The 14,008-nt window shown below is 46.5% G+C and overlaps 1 protein-coding gene across 1 annotated transcript in view; it reads right to left on the bottom strand.

Moving 5' to 3' along the window:
* The window catches only part of LOC122927160 (protein unc-13 homolog A-like), a 2,447,183-nt gene that overhangs the window by 11,624 nt on the left and 2,421,551 nt on the right, over positions 1-14,008 (bottom strand). Inside the window, 1 exon segment of the mRNA XM_044278759.1 lies at positions 3,644-3,803. Coding sequence (XP_044134694.1) covers positions 3,644-3,803 — 160 coding nt within the window.

Here is a 14,008-nt window from a genome sequence, read left to right as displayed (position 1 = left end):
GGGTTGCTAGAGGGCCGCTAGCACATCCGCAATACCCAGTCCCTGTATCTCTGTGTGCTTTTATTGTGTCAAAAAATCGATTTGATACATATGCAAATTACCCTGAGATGAGTCCTGTGTGTGAGATGAGTCAGGGACAGGACTCATCTCAGGTTAATGTGCTGACCCTATCAGCACATTCAATCTAATATACCCTTTTATGGATAGATTTAAAGTTGGCCTGATACAGCAGAAGCCACTGAGTTGGGAATTGTATTTCAACCCAGAACAAAAATATATCCTTTGCTATGACAGCAGACAGTATTACAATTGGCTGGCCACAGCTGAAACACCAGATTTAGGGTACTGCTATTTTGGCAATTGTATTTCACAGCCAAGCCCCTGATGTAGGATATAGCAAAAAAATAACCACACTATTGATGGTTAAATGGACTTGGTGGCAGCTTGCCCCTGATGTAGAATATAGCGAAAAAATAACCACACTATTGATGGTTAAATGTACTTGGTGGCAGCTTGCCCCTGATGTAGGATATAGCAAAAAAATAACCACACTATTGATGGTTAAATGGACTTGGTGGCAGCTTGCCCCTGATGTAGGAAATAGCAAAAAAATAACCACACTATGGACTTGGTGGCAGCTTGTGCTGGCGCACCACAAGACACAAAATGGCCGCTGATCACCCCAGAAAAAAGTGACTGAAAAACGTTCTGGGCAGCCTAAAAACAGTCAGCAATTGAATAGCAGCAGTTCAATGATCCACAGCTGTAGATCAATCACTGACTTAAGTGTTTTTTGAGGAGTTAATCACTGCCTAATCTCGCCCTAACAGTCGCAGCTGCAACCTCACCCTACACTGATCAGAGAAGAGTGACGTGCGGCGCTACGTGACTCCAGCTTAAATAGAGGCTGGGTCACATGCTGCACTGGCCAATCACAGCCATGACAATAGTAGGCATCGCTGTGACGGCCTCTTGGGGCAAGTAGTATGACGCTTGTTGATTGGCTGCTTTGCAGCCTTTCAAAAAGCGCTAAGAAAGCGACGAACACCGAACCCGGACCTTTACGAAAGTGTTCGGGTCCGTGTCACGGACACCCCAAAATTCGGGGGGGAACCCGAACTATGCAGTTCGGGTTCGCTCATCCCTAATTTTAACCCCTAAGAATTTAATTGTGGGTAGTGACCAGTCGAAAGGAGAGGTAGCTGATAGTGTAGTAACTGTACGTTTGGGGAGTGATAGATTGAAGGCCTGCGTCTAATAGTTGTACTATTATAGGGAGCGAGTCTGAGGGGTTGGCTAGCATTAACAACAGGTCGTCCGCGTATGCTGCGGCCTTGTGTTTCGTTCCACCGCAGTTAATTCCTTGTATCCAGTCATCTAACCTTATTTTCTGTAGTAGTGTTTCCATTGTTAATACAAAAGGAAGAGGGGATAAAGGACATCCCTGTCGGGTACCGTTGGAGATGGGGAATACAGACGACAGAGTGTCATTGATCCATACTCTGGTGGTGGGGCCCGTGTACATAGTAAAAATAGCTTCAATAAACGTGGATGGGACACCAAAAGTTGCTAGTGAGACCCCGAGGAAGGACCAATCCACTCTGTTGAATGCCTTTTCAGCATTTGTGCTTAAAAGTATTAAAATGTAACTGTCATTTCACTACAAAAAATGAAATTCCTAACAGATATGAAGCTGCATTTTCAGCTAATTTTACCTTTCTGATGTCTGTATTCAGCCCTTAGCAACCATATTTCTCTGTGCCTCTATTTCAGCATCTTCCTAAGATGGCCTCTGCTGCTCTTCCTGTGATGATCTTTGCCCTTCCTTGAGGCCATCCTGTATTTCCCTCACATCCAATAAGCCCTTGCTCTCCTCACATGAACTAGCAGGACCAATCAGAATGCAGATAACTCCCCACAGTACCCAGATAAGTGTGCATCCTCACATACAGCTAACCAGAGACAAGCCCTGCAATTACATTACATCAGTAAGTATTTATTTTAACCTCTTAATAGCGAGCTGTCTCTTATTCTCTTCCAGACTGACAGGGAGTGGGGGGGGGGGGGGGATGCTTTAGCTGCTTATATCTCTGATTTGGTACCAGCTAAATATGGTCTTTGTATTGTCTGAAAGCTGACATTCAAATTTTTCATACAATACCAGAATTACATAAATCTGTTCAGTACAGGGGAAGAGATCAATGATAGGAATCGGGATGCTGTGAATGAAGCTGAAAGTAAAAGCAGATTTTTTTCTGCGATTATTCCCCATTCTATTTCTCTCTGTTTAGTCGAGGTTTTTGCATAGGCATTGAGTTGTATAACTCTGTATATATTTTCCTTCCCCTCTCTACCTTGCACAAATCCCACCTGAACAAGAGAGATCAGAGAGGGAAGGGTGTTTTGTAATCTTTGGACCAGGATCTTTGCAAAAAGCTTTAAATCTACATTAAGTAGAGAAATGGGTCGGTAGTTGCTACAGTACATTGGGTCCTTCCCTTCTTTATGAATGACAGAGATTTGCGCTAAAAGTGTTTGCTTGTGGAGGGGAACACCGGATAGTGCTGAGTTGTATAATTTGCCGATGTATGGGAGCAGAATTTCCAGACAGGTAGAATAGTAAAAAGAGGTCAGGCCGTCTGGGCCGGGGCATTTGTTTTTTGGCAAAGCGTCTTTTATTTCTTGGTCAGTGATGGGAGAGCAGAGTTTTTAGGATTGAGCAATAGTAATTTGGGGAAGAGAGAGAGATGAAAGGAAGTCAGTTATTAGATTAGCCTTAATCTGAGGGTCAGCTTCTATCTGTGCTGGTGGTAAGTTGTAAAGTTGAGTGTAAAAGTTACTAATTTCTTTTGCAATGTCTTCTGTTTTGTGTAAAAGATTGTTTGCAGAGTCTCTTAGGCCGGGGATAACTGATTTGGCTTTCCTATTTTTTTTTATCTGGGCCAGCATGAATCTGGTTAGTTTATCTCCGTAAGCATAGTGTTTATATTTTGCATAAAGGTAGGCCTTTGCTGATGTAGGATTGAGAGCATTTTTTTGTTCATCTCAAAGGGACAATCATTCCGCAAGATGAGAGGCCAGTAGGGATCTCTTATGCAGGCACTCCAGTCGCTAGATTTTCTGCTGAAGATCAGAAATCTTCTTAGTTTTCTCTTCATGGACATGAGCAGAACCAGTGATGTATTTTAATTGCCATTACTCATTTTGAGCTAAAAATCATTTTTTCAATTGGTCTTTTTGAGCCCTTTTCCATGTACAGCCTTGAGAGTCTCTAGTAGCAGGATCTGTATCCTTATCTCTGCTGTTGACCTGCTAAACACTCATTACAGTTCAATTCTTATCTTACTGATAAGAATGTGTCTTAAATAAATGTTTATGACCTTTCAATAATGTAGAGAAAAGGTTTATTAGATGATTGGCACAAAGTGAAAGTGAACTTCCACAGCAAGACAAACAGTTAACCCTTTGTGACAGAACGGCTGAATATTTTAAATAAAGACCAAAAAAATAATAATTTTTAGCTCAAAATGAGTAAAATGCAATAAAAAAAATCCACCCCTGAAGGTGTACATAGCCTTTAAATTAATTATACATAGATATTGGTATTCCACTTTAATAGTATTGTAGAATAGAGCATACTCACAATTGGAAGCTCTCGTTGTATTTTGGGGCCCAGCTATTATTCTTGGATTTTGTTGTAAACTTTCTCTTCTTGTCACTTAGATTTGGACCAATCATGTTAACCTCAATGAAGGGACGGAAAATTCCTGAGGTCTGCCACTTGAGATCATTAGCTGCAACAACTATACAAATAAAATAAAAATTAAAATTAGTTACTATTTAATAACCTAATTTGCATATATTAATGAGATTACTTATTTTTAAGGCCTCTTTCAAACTTGCGTTGTCCGGATCCGGCGTGCCATGCGATCACGTCATCCATGCGCCTGGGGCGCCCTGACGTCACTCTGGAGCACCCCGGGAGCCGCACGGACGATAAGTATGCTTTAGCGTCCCGGCAGCCATGGTAACCATTGAGAAAAAGCTAAACGTTGTATCCGGCAATGCGCCGAAACGACGTTTAGCTTAAGGCCGGATCCGGATCAATGCCTTTCAATGGGCATTAATTCCGGATCCGGCCTTGCGGCAAGTGTTCAGGATTTTTGGCCGGAGCAAAAAGCGCAGCATGCTGCGGTATTTTCTCCGGCCAAAAAAACGTTCCGTTCCGGAACTGAAGACATCCTGATGCATCCTGAACGGATTTCACTCAATTCAGAATGCATTAGGATAATCCTGATCAGGATTCTTCCGGGATAGAGCCCCGACGACGGAACTCTATGCCGGAAGACAAGAACGCAAGTGTGAAAGAGCCCTTAGTCATGCTGTTTCTGAGTAATAGTAACATAGTAACATAGTGCATAAGGCCGAAAAAATACATTTGTCCATCCAGTTCGGCCTGTCATCCTGCAAGTTGATCCAGAGGAAGGCAAAAAAACTGTGATGTAGAAGCCAATTTTCCCCACTTTGGAGTCGGGAAGGAATTTTTTATTCCCCTAATCAGGCAATCAGAATAAATGACAAAAGAAAGAAGGATTGAGCATGTTGAATTTCATTCATTCATTACTACTTTGTTCTCACAGGAAGTAAGCTGCCACCAGAAGTGTCTGCCAGTGGTTACAATTGACCAAGGCATCTCAGCAGTGAAACTCCAGGAGCTGAGCTCCCTGGGCTTGAACGGCGATGGATACATTGCCAATTATGTAAAGTGATCGTCTCAGTTGGCGTGACCCAGGAGACAAGTGGGAGTGGTGGCAGGGCCATGGGAAGTGAGCGTTTCCATTGTGGAAGTGCTCATCTCTCTATATTCAACTGTATCACCATGTTCAGGCATAGAGGTAAGTATTTTAGTTTTTTTTTAGGGAAGGAAAGTGGGGGAGCATTATGGGGGCATCTACTGTTGGTATATAGTCCAGTAGTGTTGCTTAGAAACAAAACAAAAAAGCTTTATTAAATATACACTCTAAAAAGGAAAGGGGGGAAATTTGATGAAATACACAGGGCAGGGGGAGAAAAATCTAGTAGATACCACAATTGTGGAAAATAGTCCCTGAACTCCACCTCTAGCCCTCACTGTACAGAAAGGGGGCTATGGTGATGCACACCACCGTGACAGTTGACCCAGCCACCTTAAATCATTAACACATGTGGTCTGCAACAATCGTTTAATTTGTATGTGGATACAAATTTACACGATTGTTGCAGACCACATGTGTTAATGATTTTAGGTGGCTGGGTCAACTGTCACGGTGGTGTACATCACCATAGCCCCCTTTCTGTACAGTGAGGGCTAGCGGTGGAGTTCAGGGACTATTTTCCACCATTGTGGTATCTACTAGATTTATCACAACATGGACTCAATATAACTCTATAGTCCAAAATGTGAACGTGGATACACGCTGCACAGACACTCACACTAACTTTACCAGCTGAATGGCAGCTTATTGCAAACCACATGTAAAGGAAAAAAAAAAAAAGGATTTTGCTGGCTCAAAGTAAACACAGGCCCTGCTCCAATTGTGGTTACAGAAACATGATGCCTGGCTCAACACGTTTCTATAAAACAAGTGTCATCAGGAGCCCACCCTTAACGTATTTTCTTTTACAAAGCTAGCCTAGACAAGCGTTCCCCCTCTCTCACTAGGGGCAGCGCTCCGGCATTGGGATGGCCGTGAAGCGGCCTCCGATACTCATGCTATTTAAAGTCTGAGCCCCGCATCTACTGTTGGCAGTAAATAGGGACATTTTGTACTGGAACACATTTTGGGGGCACTTTGGTGACATTAACTCAGCTGGGGACGGTAAGAGGTGGTATTTTTTGTACTGGAACACAGAAGGGGGCATTGGCACACATTAAGAGGGTACTATGGGGACACTCTCTATAAGGGGCACTAAGAGGAGTTATTTTTTGTACTCCCACACTATAAGGGGTCTTTTTATTTTTAGACACACATTATTAGGGGTTTCTTTTTGGACTGGAACACATTAGGGGGCATTTTCCTACTATCACAAAAGATAATTATTACTACTGGGGGTCATTATGGTGAGCTTTATTACTACTGGAGGACTATGGGGAACATGATTACTAGTATGGGCACTATGGGGGCATTATTACTTCTGGAGCACAGTGGGGACATTATTACTGTTGGGGGCACTGTAGGGGCATTATTACTACTAAGTGCACTCTGAGAATTATTACTATTGGGAAGACGTTTGGGACCACTTTTACTGTGGGGGCACCTCGGCAGAGTATGTGGTCGTAGTGCTGTGATTTCCACTGGCCCTGGAATAATGCCCAGTGTTGACTGGCTTACACAGGACACCCAATCTTCAACAGCTTCCGCTAAGAACCTTGACGCACCATCCTCCTCCAGCTCAGCTTTGGTCACCTGCTCTCAAGTTACCACTCTCCCGCCCACCGCCACCACCACCACTACCACCACAGCTGCTTCACTTGATCCCTCAGAGGAGTTATTTACACATCAGTTGGATGAAATTAGTGATGCGCAACAATTATTGCCAGAGGATGCAGATAACAGGGATATGTCTCAGTCAGGCAGCATTACACACATGGATGTAATGTGTGATGATGATGATGATGTTGTATCTGACACCTCAGCAAAGGAAGCAGCAGCGGGTACAAGTGAAGTGGTTGATGATGACGATGTGTCCGTGGATGCCACGTGGGTGCCTGCTCAAAGAGAAGAAGAAGAGGGGGAAAGTTCAGAAGGGGAGACAGAGAGAAGGAGGAGACGAGTTGGAAGCATGGAAGCAAGGGGAGGTCGTCGCAAGGAGCTAGTGGCACAATCAGACAGCATGTATCGGCACCCGGGGTCAGCCAGACAGCACGCCAATCAACGCATGCTGTTGCCACCACCAGAATGCCATCATTGCAATGCTCATCAGTGTGGCATTTTTTGTGCGTGTCTGCCTCTGATAACAGCGATGCCATTTGCAACCTGTGCCAAAGGAAACTGAGTCGTGGGAAGTTCAACACCCACCTCGGTACAACTGCTTTGCGAAGGCACATGATCTCACATCACAAACGCCAACGGGATCAACACATGAGTACAAGCAGCACACAAACTCAAAGCCACCATCCTCCTCCTGGTCCAGCATCTTCAGCCACGTCACCACTGCTGTCCTCCTTGCCCCCTCTCAACCACCCGCCACTCCGCCTCTCACCTTCAGCAGTTCCATCTCATCTGACCACAGTCAGGTGTCTGTAAAGGAAGTGTTTGAGCGTAAGAAGCCAATGTCACAGAGTCACCCCCTTACCCGGCGTCTGACAGCTGGCTTGACGGAACTCTTAGCCCGCCAGCTTTTACCATACCAACTGGTGGAGTCTGAGGCCTTCAAAAAAATTGTCGCTATTGGGACACCACAGTGGAAGGTACCCGGACAATATTTTTTTTTTCAAAAAAGGCAATCCCAAACCTCTACTCAGTGATTGAAAAGGAAGTCATGGCATCTCTGGCATACAGTGTTGGGGCAAGGGTCCATCTGACCACTAATACCTGGTCTGCAAAGCACAATCAGGGCAGGTATATCACCTACACTGCGCATTGGGTCAACCTGCTGACGGCTGCCAAGCATGGAATGCGTGGCTCTGCAGCGGAGTTGGTGACACCGCCACGACTTGCAGGCAGGCCTACTGCCACCTCCTTTACTCCTCCTACTCCATCCTCTTCGATAACCTCCTTGGCTGAGTCCTCTTCTGCTGCGGTGTCTGGCTGCACATCAACTGAATCCCCCCAGCTCCCCAGGGGCTATTCCACATCCCGGATACGACAGTGTCACGCTGTCTTGGGGTTGACTTGCCTGAAAGAAGGGAGCCACACCGGACCAGCACTCCTGTCTGCCCTGAACGCACAGGTGGATCAGTGGCTGACCCCGAACCAACTGGAGATCGGCAAAGTGGTGTGTGACAATGAAAGCCATTTGTTGGCGGCATTGAATTTGGGCAAGTTGCATGGCACATGTGTTGAATCTCATCGTACAACGCTTTGTGTCTAAGTACCCAGGTTTACAGGACGTCCTCAAGCAGGCCAGGAAGTTGTGTGGCCATTTCAGGCATTCCTACATGGCAATGGCGCACTTTTCAGACATTCAGCGCCGAAACAATATGCCAGTGAGGCGCTTCTTCCTGAAGCGTGCCCTGCGAAGAGTGCTGGATCAGGCTGTAGATGAGCGTGAAGAGGAAGAGGAAGAGTTGTGGTCACCATCACCACCAGAAACAGCCTTGTCATCATCGCTTGCCGGACCTGCGGCAACGCTGGAAGAGGAGTATGAGGAAGAGGAGTCAGAGGAGGAATGTGGCTTTGACGAGGAGGAAGACCAACCACAGCAGGCATCCCAGGGTGCTCGTTGTTGTCACCTATCTGGGACCCATGGTGTTGTACGTGGCTGGGGGGAAGAACAGACCGTCACTGACATCAGTGAGGATGAGGAACGGGAAATGAGTAGCTCGGCATCCCTTGTGCAAATGGGGTCTTTCATGCTGTCATGTCTGTTGAGGGCCCTTCGTATTAAAAGGATGGGGCAGGCACAGATCGGGTACAGAACCAGAGGTAGTATGCTCATTTTCACTAGTGCTAATCGATCCGATTGAGATATTAACAATTTTTGCCAGGCTCTAATTTTCCCCTTTACTTAGTCTATTACAGGGGAAAGATTTAACTCGTAAAATCTACCTATAGGAACACTTATCTTATCTTATCCTATAAGGACAGGACGCTTTACAGATGTGTTGTTGATGGAGGACATGCAGAGCTTTTTCAGTCCTACACATCGCCACAGCCCTTCGGGATCCAGCCTTAGAGAACGACTCAAGGCGAGGTAGTCTGCTACCTGTCGGTCAACTGCAGATATCGACACTCTGAGGAGCGATGAACCCCTTGACTACTGGGTGTGCAGGCTTGACCTGTGGCCTTAGCTATCCCAGTTTGCGATAGAACTTCTGGCCTGCCCTGTTTCAAGTGTCGTGTCATAAAGGACCTTCAGTGCAGCAGGAGGCATTGTCACTGACAAAAGGCAATCCCTGATATGGGACGTATCAGGGATTAAACTGATGAGAAGAGAACTACAGAAAATACCACTCATATCGGGTGTGACAGTAAATTGCACGGCGCAGACGCAGAAGCCAGCGTTTTTTTAACCATCTCCCCGTTCGAAAAATCACCAATTCACCTTTCGGGGACCCTTGGTGTTGTACGTCGCTGGGTGGAGGAAGAAACCTTCAATGACATCAACGGGACATGGCTAGCTTGGTATCCAACCTTGTGCAAATGGGGAGTTTGCGGTTGGGCAAATGGACTGTTTGCGGTTGTTTGCGGTGCATTAAAAGGGGAGTTTGGTCTGTCAATGTCTGTGAAGCAGGCGTAACCCTTACACTATCTGATCGATACAACATCATACCTGATCGTATAGACACACTGGATGTTTTAAACAACATTGTTCAAAATATTTTAGGATTGTTAGGTGATTTATGCCCTTTATGGATTAACCGCCTCTGGACCGCCTAAAGCAGGATCGCGGTACGGAGGCGGCTGTCTAAGGCAGAGTCACGCATATATGCGTCATCTCGCAAGACGCGAGATGACGCTCACAGCCGGCCCGCGCATGCACATCGCGGGCCGGCAAAAGTTAGAGGGGGGTTACATCATCAGCCTGCCAGCCAATGATTATTGCTGGCAGGCTGATGATTTAAAAAAAAATGAATCACAAGCCATTTAACACCTTATACCGTATTTTTCGCCGTATAAGACGCACTTTTTCCCCCCCAAAAGTGGGGGGAAAATAGCAGTGCGTCTTATACGGCGAATGTAGCTGATTTTGCCTTGTTTTCAATTATAGCGGGGCCCGTGCAGTGACTGTATTCTACTACACAGGCCCCGCTGACTGTATAATCATATCCCTAATAGTTAATTGTTGTATGCATGTAATCACATGATGAGCGTTAATGAGCGCTATGTATTACTTACAATTAGAAGCGCTCGCCGTTCGGAGCAGAGAGGATGGAGGAGGCAGGCCGGGAGGACGGGCGCTGGCAGTGTGAGTCATACGTCACGCGCCTGCGCCGCCCACTTTATGAATGAAGCAAGCGGCGTGGGCGCATGACGTATGACTCACGTTGCCAGCGCCTGTCCTCCTGACCTGCCTCCTCTCTCCTCTCTGCTCCGAACGGCGAGCGCTTCTAATTGTAAGTACTGTAATACACAGCGCTCATTAACGCTCATTATGTGATTACATGCATGCAGCAATTAACTATTAGGGATATGATTATACAGTAAGCGGGGCCCGTTTAGTAGAATACAGTCACTGCACGGGCCCCGCTGTCATTATTAAAGCAGATGCGCCCCCCACCCCCATTATAAAAGCAGATGTGACCCCCACACTTATGGAGGGGATCTGTGGATGACACATAGCATAAGATGCTATATATGTGTCATCCACAGATCCCCCCCATAACTGTCATACACAGATCCTCATCCTCATAACAGTGCCATCCAGAGAGGATCCCCCATAAGTGTCACCCACAGATCCCCCATAACAGTGCGTCACCCACAGATCCCCCATAACAGTGCGTCACTTACAGATCCCCCATAACAGTGCGTCACTCACAGATCCCCCATAACAGTGCGTCACCCACAGATCCCCCATAACAGTGCATCATCCACAGATCCCCCATAACAGTGCGTCACCCACAGATCCCCCATAACAGTGTGTCATCCACAGATCCTCCATAACAGTCACCCACAGACCACAATTAGTTCAAAACCCACCAAAAGCACACCTTTTGGTTCAAAATATTTTTTTTCTTATTTTCCTCCACAAAAACCTAGGTGCGTCTTATGGGCCGGTGCGTCTTATACGGCAAAAAATACGGTATTTAAAAATATAAGGTGTTAAATGGCTTCTCTGCTCCTCTGCTGATTCTTTTGGTCGGTTGGTCTCAGCAGAGGAGCAGACATCACAGTGAGTACACCAAACACCACACTTAGCCCACAGATCACCCCCCATCACCCAAATTAACCCCTTGATCGCCCCTGTCAATCACCTAGTGAAAGGGAAAAAAGTGATCAGTGTAAACTGTCACTTTTTTTCCCCACTGGTATTGACTGATAGGTTTTAGGATAGTTTAGGCCCCTTGGTTAGGTAGTTAGCGATCGTTAGCGCCCAGCCCACTGCACCGCAGTCACTGATTCGCTGATTAGCGTATCGCTAATCAGCATTTGTACTTTTATGGTATCTGTAAGTGATCAAAACTGATCACAGTCAGATCTATAATAGTATTAGTGTCACCTTAGCTCGACCTCCACCCAAAACGCAGCGTTTGCCCGATCAGGCCTGATCGGTCGCCCACATGTGCGTTCACCCACGCTCGCCCCGCCGCAGTGACAAACAATTATTATTATTTTTTTATCACTGCACAATCACTTTGCAGCTGCGGCGATAAAAAAAATCAGTTTTGATATTTTTTATCAATTGCAGCGGCCTCCGGTACTTCGCTAGCCGCCCATTTGTAAGACAGGCTTGCTTTTTTTTTTGGGTAGTCTTAGGGAATACCCCCTAAATTTAGTAGTCCAAATGTCAAACAAGGGGTATTCATCTGAAGAGGCCTACAGGCTTCTGACCTAGTCGGATGAGGAATGGGAACCCTCATCTGATGAATCCAGCGGGTCAGAATATGAACCTGTAGAAAGCAGTGGCTCTCTGACCCAAAGTTCGGACAAGGAGGTTGAGGTCCCTGATACCAACAGGCGTACCCGGCCCCATGTTGCTACACCACAGGTTGCGCAGGATCCGCTTCAAGGCCATCAGAGTGGGGCTGGCGCTGTCGGATTGCGTGGTGAGGCATACACCAGCAGCGCAGCCCACCCTGGACCTAGTACCAGCATTGCCGTACAACATGGTGAAGTGGCGAGCACCAGAAGGGCTGTTGAAGCTGGTACGGTGGCACGTGCAATAGTTACTCCGTTGCAGCCACCGCACAGACAGGCCCGTAGAGCCCCTAGAGTCCCTGAGGTGCTGGCAAACCCTGAATGGCAGTCCCCAACTTCAGCCGCACCATTAGTTCCCCCTTTCACCGCCCAGTCTGGAGTTCAGGTTGAGACAGCTCAGATCGGTTCGGATTTTTTTAGCTGTTCTTGACTGCGGAGCTCTTGGACATTGTCGTGGAAGACACAAATCGGTATGCCACACAATTTATAGCCGCCAACCCGAGAAGCTATTATGCCCAGCCGAATTAAAAAGAATACTGGGCCTTCTCCTCAACATGGGTCTAACCAAAAAGCATGAATTGTGGTCATATTGGTCCACAAACCCAATTCATCACATGCCCATGTTCTCTGCTGCCATGTCCAGGGCACGATTTGAGGCCATCCTGCGTTTCCTGCACTTTAGCGACACCACCTCCCATCCCAGAGGCCACCTAGCTTTTGACCGGCTCCACAAAATTCAGCCCCTTATAGACCACTTTGTATACCCCTGAGCAAAACATCTGCGTAGACGAGTCCCTTATATATTTTACCGTGCGCCTTGGCTTCAAACAATACATCCCAAGCAAGCGCGCCCGGTATGGGGTCAAATTGTATAGGCTCTGTGAAAGGGCCACAGGCTATACCCACAAATTTCGGATCTATGAGGGTTAAGATCAGACTCTGGAGCCGGTCGGTTGCCCTGACTACCTGGGGAGCAGTGGGAAGACAGTCTGGGACTTGGTGTCACCCTTATTTGGCAAGGGGTACCATCTTTATGTGGACAATTTCTACACAAGTGTGCCCCTCTTCAGGCATTTGTTCCTAGAACAGATTGGCTGCTGTGGCACCGTGCAACCTAGTCGCCGGGGCTTCTACCAACAGCTCGTTACCACCCGTCTTGCAAGGGGGGAGAGGGCTGCCTTGTGCAATAAAGAACTGCTCGCGGTGAAATGGAGAGACAAGCGTGACGTTTACATGCTCTCCTCCATTCACGCAGACACGACAATACAACTTGAACGAGCAAGCAGTGTCATTGAAAAGCCCCTCTGTGTCCACGACTATAATTCGCTCATGGGAGAAGTGGACTTCAATGACCAGATGTTGGCTCCTTATTTAGTTTCCTGACGCACCAGACGCTGGTATAAGAAGGTGTCTGTATATTTAATTCAATTGGCTGTATATAATAGTTTTGCTCTCTACAGTAAGGCTGGGAGAACAGGATCCTTCCTCAAATTTCAGGAAGAGATCATCGAGAACCTCCTGTATCCAGGAGGTTCCATGGCCCCATCCACCAGTGTAGTGAGCCGTCTACACGAGCGACATTTCCCCAATGTCGTTGCTGGTACCTCAACCCAACCGTCACCCCGAAAAAGATGTTGTGTCTGTAGCAGGAGTGGAATAAGGCATGACACCCGCGATTTCTGTCCTGACTGCCCTGACCACCCTGCCCTATGCTTAGGGGAGTGTTTCCAGAAGTACCACACACAGGTACACTTAGCATAGGGATTGCATCTCACAGGACAGGCACACAGTGCTATTAGAGCCCATTCACATAGACCTGCTGCAAACCTCTCCTTTCACCTGGGACAAAGTGCATAATGTACTTCGCCACATCTTTGGGCGATTTGCGCTTTGCACATTGTCCCATGGGGAAGGAGAATTTTGTCCTATAAAGGTAAAAAAAAAAAAAATCACCAGTAAGCAAAAGAGTTAACGTTCTGTTCAAAAAGTTAAATAAAGTTTATATGTTCTGTTCAAATGTTATTTTAAAGTAAATACATTTATTGCATTGCGGCCTGGTTTTTCTTTTTTTTTTTTTACCTTCCAGGTGGAACAACCGATCGACTAGCTGCAGCACTGATGTGCATTCTGACAGAAGCATTGCGCTGCTGTCAGATTACACAAAAGTCGGTGTATGCGGCGCTGCAAGACGAGATTTATCCTCTGCAGTAAAAGATACGTTTGCCGAG

Source organism: Bufo gargarizans, chromosome 1, assembly GCF_014858855.1.
Source record: "Bufo gargarizans isolate SCDJY-AF-19 chromosome 1, ASM1485885v1, whole genome shotgun sequence".
Taxonomy (NCBI): domain Eukaryota; kingdom Metazoa; phylum Chordata; class Amphibia; order Anura; family Bufonidae; genus Bufo; species Bufo gargarizans.
Note: the sequence above shows the minus strand (reverse complement) of the source record. Positions and strands in the feature narration are given on the sequence as shown.